This window comes from Mesocricetus auratus, unplaced genomic scaffold, assembly GCF_017639785.1.
Source record: "Mesocricetus auratus isolate SY011 unplaced genomic scaffold, BCM_Maur_2.0 Super-Scaffold_100018, whole genome shotgun sequence".
NCBI lineage: Eukaryota > Metazoa > Chordata > Mammalia > Rodentia > Cricetidae > Mesocricetus > Mesocricetus auratus.
The window spans coordinates 1,320,246-1,340,679 of record NW_024429199.1 but is presented as its reverse complement, the minus strand read 5'-3'; the positions used below and the strand labels follow the sequence as shown (position 1 = coordinate 1,340,679).

Here is a 20,434-nt window from a genome sequence, read left to right as displayed (position 1 = left end):
TTCCTAGGTGTGGAAATAACTTAGCTATAAGGAATTAAGAAGTAGTATGAAGCTGGTTTGTGGTGCACACCTGCCTTTGGGAGACTGAGGCAAGAGGATTGTAAATTGCAGGTCTGGGCTACTTAGTGAGATCTTATCTCAAAAACAGAAAACTTCAAACCAACCAGGCCTCCTGAGAATGGTTTTTAGAAGGAAAAAAAATGTACATGTAAATATACCTATAAAACCACAGTAGAAATTCCTTCATTAGGTGAGTAATGATTCTAGTTTCTTTAGATGATAGATCAGATTTTTTTTCTAGTTCGTGTCTTTTCTTAAGCTACAAATACCCAGTGCAGAAAAACACAAAGTGGGCCAGAGAGATGGCTCTGCTAGTACCGGATGCCAAGTCTGATTATTTGGATCCATATTTGGAATTTGCAAGTTGTCCATCGAACTCTACATATGCGCCATGGTGTTCGAGAGAGTCATGCAATAAAATTTTTAAAAGGGACAGTTCTTGCAGAGGATCCCAATTCAGTTCCCAGCACCCACAAACCTTATACATGACTAGCTCCAGAGGATCCAACACCCTCTTCTGGCCTGAGTGTGTACCTGCATGAATGAAAAAACAAGTGAGCGAGGATGTTGGTATGGTTGAGGAGAAGATTCATTGTACATGTAGGGGAGAGTATAGTCAGGGGCATCTGGAAGGGTCCAGACTGAGCCAGGCCAGGGGTGGGGGAGCGAGAGAGGAAGAGAAGAAAGAAGAGGGGAGTTAAGAAAGGAGTCTTGGAGCAAGTTCAGAGACTGCCATTGCTAAAATGGCTGATTATATAGGAATCAAAGAAGCTGGGGGAAGGACAGTCCAGCACTGGGCTGGAGGGTGTGCCAGCCAGGATGGCTCTTTAACAGGTACTGGTGATGCTGAGAGAGGCTGGCAGACATCATCTGATTTGCTCTGTTAATAGGCACCTCAGCATTTGATTGAGTTTGAGACCTAGCACTGCATATGTGTGTCCCCCCCAGTAATTAAAATATACCTTTACAAGCTGAAAGAACAAAGGAATGAACAGTTGATTTTTTCTCTTATTGGTGATGATTTTATTTTATTTAAACTATGAACCCTCCCACTGAACATTATTCATGCTTTGCCCCATAAATTTTAATTTATCATGTTTTTTCCTGAGTTCTCTGATCTGTTGATTTCATGTTCACAGTTCTATAAGTTTTACTTCTGTTGTAATTTTACTTGTCACTGATTTTTATGTCATGCCATGTAGTCAGAGGAAAGATAATCAGATAATTTATGACCTAACCTATGGCCATTCCATAAAGTACTCTGAACTGGGAGTCTGAATGTTTCTGCTGTTGGGGTAGTGTTTTGTTTATGACTGGGAGAACTGGTTAGTAGTTAGTTTTTACATTGGGCCCTCTGTTTGTATTTAGTAGTAGGCTGCACCAGAAACAACTGAAGAGTGACTTGCTCCAGGGACTTGTAGTAGTGCCTAAGGTCAAAACTGACAAGTTAATCACAGTTTAATTTGAAGTCGTCCTTCAAAATATGTAAGCCTTTGAAACAGTTACATAAGACAAATTCAGCCAGTGTAGTTGTCTAGGTGTGGAAGACTTTTTCCTGGTGTTTCTCCTTCCTAAATTCCCTGTGAGGCTAATTATAGTCTTACTTGGGGCAGTCCTCACTTGCCCCTCCAGGTAGAGTTACAGACTACAGCCTTTTTCATCTCAGGTATTTATTAGCTTTAAGGTGATGTGTGCTGAATGTTCTTTGAATAGTACTTGGAGGGAGTTTAAATATCTGTATGAGAAAACTGAGATCTCAAGTAGGTCAAGTTTGTTTGTTTGCTTAATTAGGAAAAAAGCAGGCCGTTCAAAGGAATTGTGAGCTGCCATGTGTAAGTGCTGGGACTGGAATCCAGGTCCTTGGTAAGAGGAACAGGTGTTCCTAACTGCAGAGCCATCTTTCCAGCTCCTCAAAGCAATATATTTTATGAATGTGTATACTTAATCAGGGCATATAATCTTTTTAAAAATTTTAGGTCTTGCTGGGCGTTGGTGGCGCATGCCTTTAATCCCAGCACTCGGGAGGCAGAGGCAGGCGGATCTCTGTGAGTTCGAGGCCAGGCTGGACCGACAGCCTCCAAAACAGAGAAACCCTGTCTCGTAAAAAAACAAAACAAAACAAAAATTTTAGGTCTTGAAGGAATATAAGAGATAGAAGAAATGCGATTGTTTAGGGGGAGAAATCTTGTGTATTTTATTTTGACAGAGGAGTTTGGTATCAGTCATGTAGTCTATATGCACAGAGGAAACCACCTGGAAACTTGGCAGAAGGAATTAGGGTATAGTCAGGTTTTAGAGATGTGGCAAACATTGGATTAATAAGATGTGAAATTGCTTTTATTTAAAGGTTAGGTTGTATACATAGTGATTTTGGGAGAATCTGTAAAGTTAAAAATTAATTTTCTCCAGTTAAAAATTAAGATTATGTGTGTATGTGTGGGTTTATGTGTGTATATGAAGGGGTAAAGGGAAGCCAGATGAAGGTGTTTCCTTGGAGCTGGAGTTACAGGGGGTTTTGTACTGCTCAACATACGTGTCCTTAACTACTGAGTCATCTCTCCACAGGCACTCCCTTTTCCCTTTCTCTTTATTTTTGAGAGAGTTTTATTATGTATCCCTGGCTTACCTGGAACTCAAGAGATCCACCAGCCTCTGCCACCTGAGTGCTGGGATTAAAGCCATGTACCACCAAGCAAGACTGTTCTCTCAGAATCTTGTTCCCTAACTCATTCATACCTTTTAATTCACTCACAAAGTGAGTGAGAGAGACAGGGAGGGTGGGAGGGAGGGAGGGAAAGAGGAGACAGGGGGAAGGGAGTGGGGAGTCTGAGTTCTCATTTCCAGACCCAGCCTTCAGGTGTCACTTTAAAAAATTCCTGGGTTTAGTTAGCTGGGAACTGGGTGTTGGTGGTGGAGGAGATCTCATTGCTTCAAACAGAAATACATGACTTGAAGCTTGGTGGTGGCACTGTCTTTAATTCCAGCATTCAGTAGGCAGAAGCCGGTGGGATCTCTGAGCTTTGAGGCCAGCCTGGTGTACTGAGTGAGTTCTCAGACAGTCAGGGCTATACACACAGAAACCCTGCCTCAATAAAACAAACAAAACAACACCACAATTTCTTGTCTAGTGAGATGGATCACTAAATCTTAGGATCTGAATTTGATTTCTGAACCCATATGCTTGAAGGTGAGAACTGAATTCTGCAGGTTGTCCTTTGACTTCACATGCACGCTCACGTACCACTCCATAAATAAAAATGTAAACCAACAAACAACCATTTCCCATCATCACCAGACACTTTATCAGCAAGAAATGTTACACTGTTCATGCTAAGGCCACATTGCTTCTTTGAAAGTTCTTGTTCACACTCTTGAAAAAAGTACTCCTTACTGTTCGGGATTGTGTTTTTGTCATGGATGAAGAAATTTTCTCAATCAAATTCCAATTCTTTGCAAATCTACATTTTTTCTCAACTGTAGTTCATTCATTGACTAACATTGAGTATTCATTGGCTGTTTACTGTAAACAGTAAAATGATGAATGCAATATACATCGTCTAGTTTAGGTAACTTGCATGGGGCGTGGGGGGATTAGAACTAGATGCTTGGGTTGTTGTATCCAGAGCACTGTAGAGTGTAAGAGGAGAGAAAACAAGTGCTGTGAAGGTTAACTGGATAAAGTGTTGGCATCTAGTTGAGGTGATACTGGTAAGCTAAAGGTTAGGAAAATCTTCAGTATTTAAATTTGCTGTTCAGATTTATCTTTATGTGTATGTGTATTGCCAGCATGTATGTATATGTTCTATATGTGTGCCTGATACCTAGAGAGGTCAGAAGAGCATTCCTCTTGGAACTGGAGTTAAAGGCAGGTGTGAACTGCTATATAGGAATTGAACCTGGCCCATTGGAAAAGCAGCCAGTGTGCTAACTGCTGAGCCATCTCTCCAGCCTTCAGAGAAGGTTTTTTAAAGTAGGTAGGTTTTGAGGGGCAGGGTTCCACTATGCTTCCCATACTGGTCTTGAACTTGGGCAGTCTTTCTGCCTCACCATTAAGAATGGTGAGGATGGGGCTAGAGAGATGACCCAGTGTAAGAGCATTGGGTGCTCTTCCAAAGGACTCAGGTTTGACTCCCAGCACCCATATGGCAGCTTACAACCATCTGTAATTTTAGTTCCAGGGGATCTGACACTGTCTTCTAGCTTCTGCAGGCATCAGGATGCACATGCTACACAGACATACACACAGGTTTCACAAATAATAAAGAAATGTAGTATGACCAAAAGTGTAGAAGTGGGCCAGCGTGGGATGTGTTCAAAGGACACATCAGATCAGTTGGAACACTAGGGTTCAGAAAGTGAAGAAATGTGAGAAAATACAACTGAAATCATGAAGCTCCTTGTATGTCCAGCTGAAGAGTTTATAAGTCACTTTTGCAGTTGCACTGTGAACCTTCAAAATGAGAGCAAACAGAATTTAAGAAGCAGACAGGAAATAATGTGATCTAAACAATGGCACCAGTAGGAATGTAAAGGACATGCTGCCCGAAATATCAGCCTTTCTTAATTTGAAATCTTACTGTGGTAAAATATAATGCAAGCTTGTGATTTTTTTAGGTGTGTAATTCAGACTATCACTCTACTTAAATGTCTGACTTTAAGCTTCCAAGTTTCCTGTATTTTCTAACATTATCAAAACATTTTTTTTCATCTGTTGAAGAACATATAAAACTATCTACTCCTAGGATACTTCGAATAGTGCTGCAGTGAGCAGTGGCGTGTGTCAGGGTGTTTGGATTCTTATCAGCTCTTCTGAGAATATTTTTTAGGAGTAGAATTGGTGTATTCACCTTTCGGAGGAACTGCCAGACCATTTTCCACAGTCTTAATCGTTTCTAGCAGTTCTTACATATCCTGTCTAATGCTTACTCCCCCCTTTTTTGTAATTGAAGTTATCTTACTGGACTTTTAAGTGATATAGTTTTGATTGGTGTTTCCCTAGTTCTTTCTTTTTTGTTGTTGTTGTTGGTTTTTTTGGTTTTACGAGACAGGGTTTCTGTTTTGGAGGCTTTCGGTCCAGCCTGGCCTCGAATTCACAGAGATCCGCCTGCCTCTGCCTCCCGAGTGCTGGGATTAAAGGCGTGCGTCACCAATGCCCGGCTTTTTTGTTGTTTTTTGAGGCGGGATTCCTCTGTGAAATAGTCCTGACTGTCCTGGAACTTACTCTGTAGACCAGGTTCCTCAAACTCACAGACATCTACCTGCCTCTATCTGCTGAGTGCTGGGATTAATGGTGTGTATCTCCACTGCCTGGCTCCCTAATTCTTAATATAGTGAGAATTTTTTTTGTTGTTGTTATGTACTCTGGTCATTTGTATGTCTTTGAAGAAATGTCTATTCAGATCCTGTGCCTATCTCCCTCCCCCTTGTTTATTTGTAAGAATTACTTATGTATTCTGGAGATAACTCTCTTGTAGATTAATAATTTGCAAGTATTTTGCCACTTTATCTCCTTACTTTCTTTCTTGATGATGCCCTTTAATGAACTCAAAAGTTTTAATCTTGTTGAAGTCCAATTTATTTCCTTTTGTTTGTTTATATTACTGGGACCATATCTAAGGTTCTATTGCAAGTTTCAAGGCTATTCAAATTTAATAATCTTTTCCTAAGAAATTTAATGGTTTTAACTCTTTTAAACTTTTGGATGCTTGGAATTAGTTTTTTATTCAAAGTCAGATGAAAAAGGAATTCCAGGTTTTTCTGTCACCACTTACCTACATTGTGTCCTTGGACTTCCCTGTAGCCCTGGTTTTGAACATGACCTGTTCAAAGACATATTCACTCTTGTAAATGCTGTGTTCTTAACCTACATACAAGTCTTGTGATTTTATAGGTACATAATTTAAATATAGAAAACAAAGACTGTCATTCTTCATAATGTTAAGTACACAATTAGTATATCTTTGAATTGTATTGTTAGAATGTTTTTAAAATTTATTTATTTTTATATTGTATGTATGAGTGCTTGTCTGCATATGTGTATATGCATGTGTGTTTGGTGCCTGTGGAGGCCAGAAGAGCATCAGATCCCCTGGAACTGGGGGTCTGGAGTTCTGGATGTTTGTGAGCTACCATGTGGGTGTTGGAAACCGAATCTGGGTTTTCTGGAAGAGTAGCAAGTGCTCTTTCCTGCTAAGCCATCTTTCCAGCTCAGAATATTTGATATAAAATTCATTTTGTTTTATTTTTATTTGCTTGAATATGGTTGATTGCCTCTCGAGAGGCCAGAAGAGGGTGTCTGATCCCTGGAGCTGGAGTTGATGTGGGTGTGGGGAGTTGAACTCAGGTCTGCTGGAAGAGCCATCATTTCTGCTCTTGGAATGTTTGAATTTTAAAATTGCTGTTTGGTGAGTTGACTTGAGTTTCATTTGAAAAAATAATCATTACATTTTGATTTGGACCAAGAACAGAATTTCCAGTAATTTCTGAAATGTCCTTAAATATACTTACATATTGTAGTATGTATTTATGCAAGTGTAGTAATCAGTCTTGATGATTATAACAATTCAGGATTTCAAGTAACATTAAGAATGCTATATGTCCTATAGTACTAAATATTTAGTCAAGACTAAAAGTAAACAAACAAATCCATCTCATTAGTATGCAGATTGCTTTTCTTTTTAGAGAAATGGTAAAAAATAATATGTATACCAAGAATTATTTTCAATTTTATTAATTACCAATAAATGTTTGACTGATGTACCTATTTTATACACATATATCCAGTGTTGTGTTCTCTGAAAAGGGGTCATGGGTTAATGAAGCCTTGCCTCAGTGCCTTGTGAATCCCATTCTTTCCCGGGTGGGGCTGTACTAATCTCTTGTTGGGTGCTCTTTCCCTCCCTCACCTTCCATGTTTGCTTTGCCTCAGTACTTTTCCTCTGGGTAGCCGCATTACCTCCTCCTTTGTCCCCATTCTCTTTGCTTAGATGCCATCTTCACAGTGAGCTCCCTCTGTCAGTGCCCTCCCACCCCGTTTTCCTCTATTATTGCCTGCCTGCCTGCCTCCCTCCCTCCCTGTACCCTTTCCTCCCTTCCTCTCCTTTCTTTCTGTTTTTTTTTTTTTTTTTTGATATAGGGTTTCTCTGTGTACATCTGGCTGTCCCCAAATTGCTCTGTAGAGTAGGCTGGCTTTGAACTCAGAGGTCCACCTGTCTCTGCTTCCTGAGTGCTGGGATTAAAGGATGCACCACCACCACTCATCAAATGTTATTTCTTTACTACACTAGACTATGCAATGTGTAAAGAACAGGAGGGTTTTGGGTCTTATGTATCCCAAAAGGACGCCCAACCCTTCTAAATAGTGGAGAATGTCTTTGAATTTCTTCTTCTTCTTCTTTTTTTGTTTTTTTCCAGACAGGGTTTCTCTGTATTGTTTTGGAGGCTGTCGGACCAGCCCGGCCTCGAACTCACAGAGATCTGCCTGCCTCTGCCTCCCGAGCGCTGGGATTAAAGGCATGCGCCACCACTTCCCGGCGAACTTCTTATCCTACTTCTCTACCTTCCATTGATCTTTTTTACAGCTCAGAAATGATGCTATAGACATGCATCATTGTGCCTGGTTTATACTATTTGGAACTTAGGGCTTCCTACACGTTAGATAAGCATTCTACCAACTGAGCCACAAATCTGGACCAAGAGTGTTTCTGTTGTCATTGTTATATCCTCAGTGTCCAGAGAGGTCTTGGTACATAGTAGATGTCCTTTCTAAGCATTATTGTATAAAAGAGTTTATAATTTTCTGCACATATTCATATAATACTTAAATACTCCAGACAGATGTAAAGAGGACAGGTATTTGTTAATGGGTAAGATGGATTTTCAGTCCTCAACAGCATTGAGTGTAGAGGAGTCAAAATTGGATTTAATATTGGTGGTTCCTGCCAGTCTGCGGTGGGGCACACCTTTAATCCTATCTCTAATGAGGCAGAGACAAGTAGATCTCAGTGAGGCTAGCCTAGCCAAAATACAAGTTCCAGGACAGCCAGGGCTACATGGTGAGACCCTATTTCCAAATAAATTAATTAATGAAATAAAGTGAAAATAATGGTTGTTCCAGGGCTGAAGAGATGGTTCTGTAGTTAAGTGAGCTTGGTGCTTTTGCTCAAGTTGGGTTCCAGCAGCTCACAACCACTTGTATCCAGTCTCAAGGGAACCGATGCCCTCTCCTGGCTTCATGGAAGAGGACACATGCATTCATGTATAAACCTACATAAAAACACACTTAATTAAAAATAGTCTTTTAAAAAATGTTGACTCATGTATGCTAATGGACTTTTAATATGAGGATTCATGGTTCTACCAACTACATATGGAAAATATAAAAATTGTGTCTGTTCTGATCATGAATATATTTTCTTTTTATTAGCCCTTCATTGTGTTTATACAGTGTAACAATTTTTTCCCAGTTTTTTTTTTTGTTTGTTTGTTTTTTTGTGTCAGGGTCTCATGCAGCCCAGACTAAATATTTTGGAGGCTGGAAGTCAGCATAGTACTGACTGATAAGAGTGCCATGATAAATGTCTGAGTGTGTAATGCAGGAAGAATCACTTCTTGGAACTAGAAGCCAGAATGGCACTGGTACCTCTGTCTCTTCCTAGAGTCTATTAGGCTCTGCTTCTTAGATTTCATATCACTTCCTACTATTGCTGCCCTGAGATCAAACTTCTGATTCTCCTGCCAAATTTATTGTCTTGCCTTCCTTCACTTTCCAGCATAAAATTTTTTTGCTACTTTATTTCTAGTGCATTTTTTGGGGGGGAAGATAAACTTTGTTTCACTTGACTTTATTAGAGATTGCATCTAATCATCATTTTTTGCTCCTAAATTTTATTTATGAATTTATACAAAACATTCCAGACCACTGTGTCTCAATTTCCTCCTGCTCCTAGTCTTGGTTAATCTGGAAGTAACACAGTTAATAGTTGTCTTTGTTACTAACCACAGTGAGCAGTCAGTCTCAGAGATTGCTCTTCAAAAAAGGTTTTTTTCCCCAGACAGTTTCTCCTTGTAACAGCCCTGCTGTCCTGGAACTGGTTTTGTAGAGCAGGCTGTCCTGGAACTCACAGATCCTCCTGCTTCTGCCTCCTGAGTATTGGGATTAAAGGTGTGTGCCACTACCACTTGGCCTTCAGATATATTTGGTGCACTATTTCTTGTATCTTTTGGAGAAAGGCACCTCAGAAGTGACAGTGAACTTGCCCTTGCTCTGTTGGATGGTTACAAACCCTCCAAGATTCCCAGCTTTCCTGTTCATCTTTGTGTTCTCCTGAAGGAATTGTATAAAATTGGCAACATCCATGATTCTATCTTCTACAGGGTGTTTTCAGTCAAGGGTGAACTTCAAAATCTTTGCCTCCCTTCACCACAAACTGTTTTCACAGGTGCCATGGTGGCAGAGGAAGCAGAAAGGATGTTTTTATTCTTAAATATTTTGATTTCTTCATACTAATTTTCTGCTTTGGAGGTACAGTCAGGGTAGGTATAGCAGAGTTCATGAGAAAAGGGGCATAGTATGTTTTAGTTCTTTGAGAATTGTCTTAACAATCTAGGTATTCCTTTATTAGAGGGAGGCAGTGTAATACAAGGGTTAAATGTCCAGGCTTGTGAATCTAAACTTTTGCATAAGTCCCATCTCTATTTTATAATAGTTATTTGATGTTCTTTAGGAAAGAGCTGTAACTTGGGGGCAAGTTATTTAGTTTCTCTGAGCCTCAGTATTTTCTTTTAAATAATAGTTATAGCAATATATATCTACGCACTTAATATTATGTATTTCATTGAAAGATCTAAATGAAATAATTCATATACTTATCATCTACCACACTGGTAACAGGATATAAGGGTGAACAATGTGGACATCATCTGTAGACAAAATTTCCTTCCTGCCTGATCCTGCTGCCATTTAGCTGCAGTAGAAGGAAGACACAGAGACTTACATTAACTATCTGTTTGAACAATGGCTCAGGTTTTTTACTGGCAAGCTCTCTCTTAATTATTAACCCATGACTATTAATCTATGTATTTCTGCATGACCTTATCTTACCAGAGAATGCCCAGCTTGTCTTATCTTCCTGAATAGCTACATGGTGTCTCCTTCTGAAGGCTTCTCTCTGCCTCCTCTTCCCCAGAATTCTCCTTGTCTGGTAGCCCCGCCTATACTTTCTGCCTGGCTAACTGGTCAATCAGTGTTTTATTCATCAGCCAGTAAGAGAAATATATATATATATATACAGAAGGACATCCTCCATCAATCATCCTTGTTAATGATGGTTATTTCCTGGGAGTTTAGGGAATGAATAATTGGCATACTACATGTAAGCCATCAAAAAGTGCTGTGTTAGTTCACAGAAGGCCTTCCTGAGAACATTCCCAGTAGTTGAGAGCTGACTGACAAAAGGAGCTTAGTCATTTAATGTTCTATGTTGGCTGGAGAAAGGTCTATTTTAGGCTGAGGGAAAAGTGTTTGACATGTTCTAAGACAAAGGAGATTAAAATGACAGAGATGTGGCCCATGAAGAAAGTAGTCTGGGCTGAAGAGTCAGAGAGCTGGTCTCTTACTCAGCTGTGTCTCTAAGAAGCTTGGATTTCATTGTAGGAGCAATAGGGAGCTACTGAAGAGATTTTTGGGCAGTGAAGTGATAGAAGATCTGATTTGCTATTTTTATTAAACAAGATTAAAAAATTACTTTTATGTTTTGTGTTAATGTATACCATGTATATGTGGATGCCTTTGAAGGCCAGAAGAGGGCTTTAGATCCCCTAGAGCTGGAGTTGTCAGTGGTTGTGAACTGATAAGTGCTAGGGAACAAACTTGGGTCCAAGCCTCTTGGAATAAGCACTCTTAACCACTGATCCAACTGTCTAGCCTTGACGCATGCTCTCTCTCTCTCTCTCTCTCTCTCTCTCTCTCTCTCTCTCTCTCTCTCTCTCTCTCTCTCTCTCTCTCTCTCTCTCTCTCCCTTCCCTCTCCCTCTCTCTCCTCTTCCCTTCCCTCTCCCCCCATCTCTTTCCCTCTCTTTTTTGAGGTGGGTTTTTCTGTGTAGCCTTGGCTGACTGTACTGGAACTTGCTCTGTAGACCTGACTGGCTTTGAACTCAAGATTCTCTTGCATCTGCTTCCTGAGTGCTGGGATTAAAGGTGTGCAACAGCACTGCCCGGTTTATATTTTTTAATAAGATGGGGGGGGGGGTTGATCAGCCTGATTGTCCTTTCATGGATAGTCATATTTTCTTAAAGTTTACTTTATGAATTTACTTGTCTATTTAAAACCACATACTATAAAGTTTATTACGTTAAAATACAACTTTATTCCTTTACATTTTATGGAGTAGTTTTGACTTTTTTTGTGTTTTGCTTGCCTGTATTCATACGCACATTATACATGTCTGGTGTTAAATGAAGATCAGAAGAGTGTGTTGCATCCTATGTGGGTGCTGGGAACTGAATCTGGGTCCTCTGCAAGAGCTGAGCATGTCTCCGGCCCCTCAAGAAATAATTTTTAAGTTCTCTCTATGTAGTCAATGTTACTGTCAGCAAAGGTTTTTTGTTTTTTGTTTGTTTGTTTGTTTGTTTTGTTTTTCTCATTTGTATTATGTGTATGGGTGTTTTGCTGGCATGTATGTCTATGCTCTCTACATGTATGCCTGGTGCTGGCAGAGACCAGAGGAGGCCATCAGATACTTTGGAACTGTTGTTACAAATGGTTGCTAGCTGCCATATGGGTGCTAGGAATTGAACTGGGTCTTCTAGAAGAGCAGTCAGTGCTGGTTTCAATCGATGAGCCATATTTCCAGCCCCAGTGTTTTGTTTTGTTTTTTAAAGTCATGGTCTTCCTATATTGACTAGGTTGACCTCAAATTCCTAGAGTTAAGAGATCATTGTGTCTCAGTCTTCAGGTTAGTTGGGGTTCTAGGCAAATGCCCTAGTGTCTGATTCATCAGAGCTATTTTGAGTCACCTAACAGTTTTTTAGAATATATAGTATGTCGACACATTACTGTTATCCCAGCATTTCAATGATGAAGACAGGATAATCATGAGTTTGAGGCCAGTTTGGGCTACCTGAGACCCTCTCTCAAAAAGAGAAAACTATTTTATTTGTATTAGGGATATGATACTTTTGGATTTGAATGTGATACTGGAAAATTTCCTTCTGTGGCTAAATATAGCATTATAGTACCTTGTTAAGTATGTGCTTTTGATCCTTGTACTGTAACCACACATTTTATTTATAAGAAGATTTATTTTTATCTATTTGTGTTGTGTGTAGGTGCACATGTTTAGGGTGCCCACAGGAAAAGGCACTAGATCTCTAGGAACTGCATTGGTTCGTTGATGTGGGTCCTGGGAACTGGTCTTAGGTCCTTTGGTAGACCTCACAAGTCCTCTTAACTGATGAGTCATCTCTCTAGTCCCAGTCATGGTATTTTAAAAGTGTTTTTTTTTGTTTGTTTGTTTAGTTTTTTTTACAGAATTTGCTTACAGTGCCAACCAGTACTTAGAATTATACCCCTGGGGTTATCAATCTGTTATTGATTGCCTGTAGATGACATGCAAAAAATGGCAGATAAACATAAACTAGGATTATTCTGGATTTTCTTCAGGCCTTTTGTTGTTACTGTTTGCTTTTTAAATGTTTTAAAATAAGATTCTCTTTTTACCTGAAGGATACTTTTAGAGGACTGGAAAGAGATGATTATTATTCCTTAAACCTTTGTTGGTTTTAAACCCAATCTTTCCTGTCCTCAATTTTCAAGCCATATTATTTATCTTTAATTTGATAAACACTTTATGAGGAGGGGGTGAAATTGGAGGCAGCTTTGTCTCCCAGGTAGCATTTAATAATGTCAGGAGTAGTCATCATTGTTGCCTTCCTCTTCCTCTTTCTCTTCTTTTTTTGGTCTCCTTTTTATTCTGGGTGTGGGTGCTTAGCCTGCTTGTATGTCAATGCACTATTTGCATGCAGTACCTAAGGAGGCCAAAAGGGATGTCCGGTCTCTTGGAACTGGAGTTACGGATGGTTGTAAACTATCATATGCTTGCTGGGAACTGGGCACAAGAACTGTAAGTGTTCTTAGCCACTGCTATCTCTGTAGTGTTATTGGGAGTGATCTCTCCAGCCCCATTGGGAATTGTTTTCCACCAAGCAGGTGCTTTTGGCACCTAGCTGTTAATACTATTATAATGATAATGATAAACTATACAGGTTAGCAATTGAAAACAAAGAATTGACTTCAAGATATCAGTAATCCTGAGGTTTAAAAAAAGAAAACCTATTCTTAAGTACTTGTTTTAGTACCATAGAAGGAAAAGAAAATTAAAGTAGATGAGTATATTGCATAAATACATGCTGATGTCCATTCAGTTACTAGCTTTAGGAAGACAGGCTAGCTCTTGATCTGTTTGAACTGCTTGCTGTGTATTGGTTTGCACTGTTTTTGCCAATTCTTCCTGGGGATTGGGAACCTTTCTGGTGGTAGGGAAGTCTCACACTGCTCTTACGAGTTGTGCTCTGTTGATCAGTTATCTCCTGTGTTCCCTTCTCCATTGTCAGCATTTGCATGGTAGATTAACTCATATGCATTCCCATTTAGATGATTCTGATTGTGTACTGGGTGGTGGGGATGGTAAGCAAATGTTAGTGACATTTCTGTCCCTTGTGAGTACAAATGGTTCTAAACCAACCAGGACAAAAGACAACCCTCCAAGTTAAGAATGTAATGAAAAGAAATCAAAATTAAAACATACATAAAAGAACCTTTAGTTTCTGTTATTCTATCTATCTGTTAGGATGACTAGATCATTTTTATTTGTAGAGTTGTGATTATCAAGTTTCCATCCACTTCTGTATGATTTCATTCTTTTCGTCCTACAAACATCCTAAAACAACAACAAACCCACAAAACACTATTGTAGAAAAACTTGCTTGTCTGTTGTATTGGTTATTTTTCTGTTGTGATAAAACACCATGACCAAGGTAGTTTATAGAAGGAAGGCTTTATTTGGCTTATGGTTCCAGGTGAATCCGTCTGTTTGGTGGGGAAACATGGCGTCAAGCAGCAGACTAGAGCAGGAGGCAAAGAGATTGAACTTAAAATGTTATTATTTAAATTTAAAATTTCAAAGCCTATCTCCAGTGACATATCTCCTCCAAACAAGGCCACATCTCCCAAGCCTCCCCAAACAGTGTCATCACTCGAGGATCAAAACATCTGAGCCTATGGGACATTCTCATTCAAACTACCAGGCTTCTTTCTTTTTTAATTGATTTTTAAAAACTGTTGACAGTGGACAGGTATTGCCTAAGTGAAGTGATATAGTGTCAGTGAGATGCAGAGAGACCTCAAGTAACTAGAAAACTGATATTCTCAAACTTCTTGGGATGCTGAATATAATCTTTAATTCTTACTATTTTCTGGACACCTTAAGATTTAGGAAATGCTTCAGGAATTTTAGAAAAAATAGCCCCCCCCTTTTTTATTTTAAGTAGCTTTTTACAATAAATTGCATGTGTCATTTTTTAAGGTTAGAAATTTACAGACAAGGTATATTCTAAAATTTATTTCTTGGTTGTGTTTGTAGTCTTTATCAAAGAATGTACTGATATACTTATTTTAACTGAAAACTGAAATCAGGTCTTTTTGAAAGATTTATTTAGGCCAGTTAGATTAGAACAGTATTTTTCCTATATATATTTTAATTTTAGAAACTTTATTATAAAAAATTGTAAACAAATAAAAACATCACACACTCAAATTAACCAGATCAATAGTTTATACAACATAGTGAGCTTATATAGTTGGAATAGGCATTTGGAATGTGGAGCTTTACATTAAATTTTACACTTTCCGTATCAAAATACGTTTTATGTACTTTTCTACCACCCAAACCAGAAAATCCAGGACAGAATTAGAACTTACAAAACAATTAGCTTTATAACTTTTTACATAACTTGTATCTATAATTGGAAAACTTGCTTCCTTTTCTATAACTGGATACTTTCTTTAAAGACCATGTCTTAGGGTCTGGAGGGATGGCTCAGAGGTTAAGAGCACTTCTCTTGTAGAGGACTTGGTCTCTGTTCTCAGCATCCACATGATGGCTCAGAACTACCTGTAACTCTAGTTCCAGGGGATCCAGTGCCCTCTTCTGGTCTCTGTCAACTCCTGTATACATGTGATGCACATATAGACAAACAGGAGGCATGCACACATTAAAACAAAAACAATATTATGCTGTAAGTTAATGATAATTACTAATTAGTCTCTGAAGCTGGTAATTGTGAGTAGAAGTTGGTAAATGTACAATGATTTGGAGAAAGGGCTCAGCAATTCAGAACACTGTTCTTGCAGAGAACCCTGGTTTGATTCCCAGCCCCTACATGGCAGCTCACAACCTTCCATAACTCCAGTTTAGGGAATCTATCTGATGCTGTCTTCTGACCTCTACGAGCACTAGGTACACACATAGTAAGTACATAGACACATGAAAGCAAAGTGCTCATGTACATAAAACAATTTTTTAAAAATGTTTTAAAAAAAGTACAAAAGGATAGGTTTCTTTGACTTCAAGTTACCATGCCAGTTTGGAATGTGTAATATGAATATTTAATTGTGCTGCAAATTTAAATATCATGATAATATGCAACTATCTTCTATACTACGTATTGATTGACTTAAATACTCTTTCAAAGGGCTAAGACATTATTTAGGATCAGAGAGCATGGCTTGAAAGGTGTAGGTACATATTTTGCAAGGCTGCAGACCATGTGTATGTTCTTTTAGCCAGGGACATTAGGAGAATTTTTCCCTTTAATTGGATCAAGCTGTCTGGTTCATAGACTTAAGCATTATTATTATAAAATCTTATAAAGGGGTTTGCAGCTTTATATTTGAAATGGGAGTCTGTTGAAGCTTAATTTAATGAAAAGCAGATTAAAATTTTATAGTGGTATTTTTTCAAGTTCATAATTTAACCATGAAAATCAGAAAATTTGACATTACTGTCTTACTGTCAGACCGCATTTGGGTTTTGTCACTTGTCTCAGTGATGTCCTTTGTAGCAGAAATTCAAGTTCAGAACTATATATCACAATTAGTTGACATGTTTCTTTAGTCTTCCTTTTAGTCTTGAGTAGTTCTTTGTCTTCCCCTGACTTTAAATATTATAGGCTAATTATTTAATAGAATGAACTTTGATTTGGGTTGTCTGGTGCATTTTCATGATGAGATTCGGATTTTATATCTGATGAGTCTGTTCTTTTCATTGCATTTTGTCAGGTGGTGTATAATTTCATTTGCTCTTTTACTGACATTAGTCATTGATCACTTCATTTAAAGTGTTGTCTGTCAGGTTTTATGTATTAATTTTTTTGTTGCTGTTGTAACAGATCATCACATACAGTAACTTAAAACAGCACAGATTTATTTTTGTACAGAAGCGCAAGTGGGCTTTCCTAGGAAGTAAAAACAAAATAACAGAATTAGCCCAGCTGGACTCAGGTTGCATGATCCCAACTGTTTTGGGAACATTATAGGCATCATAACTAAGGATTGTTGAGCATGTCTTTTCCCTTCCATAAGGACAATTTAGTATGCTGACCTTAACTACACTACCATCATAGAGCTGCTTCACAGCCCATTTGAACTAGACAGCCATGCCCTTAACTGCTAAGTCATCTCCAGCCCCTTAAACATGGTTTTTAAATCTGGGGAGGAGCTATTGAAACCAATTGATTGTGTCAAGTTCAGTAAAACAGTTCATGGCATTTTAGCTTTGGTTAAACATTTTAATTGAATTGCAGTTCTTCATAGTGACCAAAATAACTTTTGTACCACCTTTTACACAAACCTGTCTTACAGATTTGACCCACTTTCCCAAATTTAACATAAAATAATTAAAACTTGTGATACTGAATTTTATTGTCCACTCTTGTTTCATCTATTAGTTGATTTCCATGTTAAAACTATCAATTCTGTTAGTTATGTATTTTCAGTAGATAAAATTCTGAACATGGTTGGTTAGAATATATCTTCTTAGTTAATTATTTCTGTACTTGAATATTGTTTTTCCTTGGTTACTAAATATTTTAATTATTTTATACCTTTTGTTCTATAAAAGGAGAGAATAGAGAAATGTTCAGATAGTTGATTAAATGACCAAGATATTATAAGTTCAAATTAGTTTCTAAATTTTTAGAGAAATTTCACATGAAAATACTTCTTATTAATTAAACTTTCCCAGATAATATTTGGTGTAAGTGACAGACAACTTAGTATAGTTTATGAATTTTTATAAGGGTTATATAAATAGGCAAGACTTTATGTTTCAACAAAATGTTAGCATAATGAAGGTTGGTATGATACTAATTCTGGTTCAGATTTCATTGTGAAAAATAATTTAACTTGTCTTACTTTTCTTTCTTGACAGAGCAAATTCGATTAAAGAATATCAGAAAAGTATATGGAAGATGTATGTGGTATCGTTTACGGTTATTAAAACCCCAGCCAAATATTATTCCTACAATAAAGTAAGTAATGGATTTCAATAACAAAACATACTGAGAGCTTACTCTTTGCTGGGTATCATGAATTAGGGAATCTGAGGATGGCTTCCATGTGTGACTGTAAAGAAATAGTAGCCTGTGAGAGAGGTGAGGTTTGATCAGGAAGCTTGAGAGCTGTGAGCAGATTAAAAGTCAAAACAAGAAGGGTATGTGAGTCAGCCCTTGTTTGAAGACTGTATATTATGTCCTTGGATTGGAGTTTTATGTTGAAGCCTATATGGAAATCATAAAGATGTCAAAGACTGGCATGATCAGGAATGACTCAGTTTAGATGATAACTAAAGTTTAGCACATGTGTTGCCATATACTTAATATACTTATTTGATTCTGTGTTAACTTCAAGGTGTTTATGATTTTTCCTTAAGCTGAAGCTAAGAACTGAGTTGATTTGGCCAGAGTCATGCAATGAGTGCAGTGGAGCAGGACTATTACCTTAATTGTCATCTGCTTATTGTCACCATTAGCAAGAGTTTGATTCTGTGAGGCTAACGGGTGTGCTTCATACTGGCATTATGTCAAGTCGTTATTTAACTCAGTCACTAGATTATCTGTGATGGGAGCTGGGGGTTGCTACTGCAGAAGAGTGTCTGGTGAAATACCCACATGTACCTGCTCTAGAAAGAGAAAATCTAGTAGAGCATTAAGAGTTGGACCAGTTAATGTAAATCTGCGTTTAAATGAAGAGGATAGTTTTAAACATAGTTGTGAAAGGATTATTTTTTGCACAGAGAGGGAATCTTTGGTGGTATTTATTACTCAGTGGTATGAAGTGGTCTGTCTCATCATTTGGGGCAGGACTTAGGCCTTCCCCAATGTATCTAGTCTGAGAGAGTATCCCTCCATAGGGAATGGGCTCCCAAAACTCATTCATGCACTAGTGTTTAGTACTGATTCCACTGTCAGAGGCCCCATAGACTGCCCAAGCCCCCCAACTGAGGCCCTCGTTCAGGGCCCTGGTTCACTCGTATGCAGGTTTCCCAGATGTCATTCTGGGGTTTTTGATCTCCCACTTGCTCACGTCAGCTGTTTCTGTGGTCTTGACCCCTTTGCTCATCACTCCTCCCTCTCTACAACTGGATTCCAGGAGTTCGACTCAGTGCTTTAGCTGTTGTCAGTTATCTTTAATCTAAATGTCTCCTATCTTTATGCACTTCAGGACTTTCTGCCTAGGGAATGAGGCTGCCCACAGTGGGCTGGCTAGGTCTTCCTACATCAGTTAACAATCAAGCTGATTCCCAGACATGCCCATAGGCCAGTCTGATCTGGGCAATCTCTTCATTGAGGTTCTTTATTCAGGTGATCTAGATAGACTGTGGCAAGTTGACATTTAAAATTGTATGGGGTTCTTGCTAAACCTGGAGTTTGTGCAACTAGTGTATCTAGCCAGTTTGCCCTAGGGATCCCATCTCTGCCTCCCAAGAACTGGGGTTTAATGGGCAATCACACCTTTTATGTGGGTGCTAGAGATGAATTCCGATTCTCAGACTTTGCATTTGAGCTGTCTCCTCAACCCTGGTTCTACCACTTTTTGTACTTTGTACTGCTAAACCATAGTAGTAAGGACTGGGAGAGGATTTGCTATGGGAGAGCAGCAGAAGGCCCAAGACAGGGAAGGCTTTTTGAGTGGGCTGTAAGTGTGGGTAAGGCTTTGTGTGTGTGTGGGGCAGGTGGGGGTGGGTGGTAGTGGGGTTGAACCTTGCAAATGCTAGTTAAATGTTCTATTGTTGACCTATATTCCTAGCACCTGAGACTTGGGGGGAAGAGTTACTAGTAGTAATAGCCCATGAATTGATTGTTTACTACATGAGTCATTTTTAAAGTACTTAACATTCTAAATCTCATTTAATTGCCAAACCCATCATGGAAGTTACCAAACTTTCATAATTGATATGTAATAATGGTGGAAGCTGAGCTAATGAGTTTTGTTCTGTGGCCAGGAAGAAGAGGAGAATGTTCTACATAGGGTTCTCGCTCCTCTTTAGGCATATATGTGGGCAATTAGGTGGGCTGGAAAACAGCTTGAAGTTATATATCCTTAAAAGGTTTAAAATATGCCTGGGGATTTTTGTAGAGTGCTGGCTAACCATGTAGGAAGCTTTTGTTTTGATCCCTAGCACCTTGTAAATCGGGTATGGTGGTGCATGCCTGCACAGTTAGCACTTGTGTGGGCTGTGGAAGCAGGAGGATCAGAAGTTCAGCCATCTTCCTTTACATAGAGAGTTTATGGGCAGCCTAGGATATATGAGACCCTTCCTGAGAGAGGGAGGGGGAGGGGGTGGCTTAGAATATTGTTTTGGCCAAATGAAAGGAGACTTGTGTCTCTCAGTTCCCATTGTTGCTTAACCTACTCAGGGGTTAGTAAACTTACTGAATAAGATCTTGTTCATGTATCCAAGGAATATGCAGCAAGTCAAAAAAAGTTATTGCTGGTTCTGCCTTGTAGCTGTAACTGTGTTCTTTTCAAAGGATTGCTTTTGAAGGATGGATCATTTGAATTGACTTGAAAGATGAATTTAGAGTTTGTGTAGGTAGACACACACATGGGGTCTGAGGTTTTGACAGATACAAGACAGCAAATGCATGATTGTAGGAAAGCTTATGAAACATTGAAGATTAAAATTTGTTTTATTGAAAATTGGGTAAGCAGAAAACTAAGGAATCATTCTAGGTGATTCCAGATAGAAAGGATCATTTCCAAATGATAAGTGCATTTAAACTAGGTTCTACCAAAAAGCAGAAACACAGGCTGAGG

General features: G+C 38.7%; 1 protein-coding gene across 2 annotated transcripts in view; it reads left to right on the top strand.

Moving 5' to 3' along the window:
* Positions 1-20,434, top strand: part of Sec63 (SEC63 homolog, protein translocation regulator) — a 65,555-nt gene that overhangs the window by 5,358 nt on the left and 39,763 nt on the right. For both annotated transcript variants that reach the window (XM_040758166.1, XM_040758165.1), the window contains exon 2: positions 17,547-17,646. In XM_040758166.1, coding sequence (XP_040614100.1) covers positions 17,547-17,646 — 100 coding nt within the window. The remainder of the gene's footprint in view (positions 1-17,546; positions 17,647-20,434) is intronic.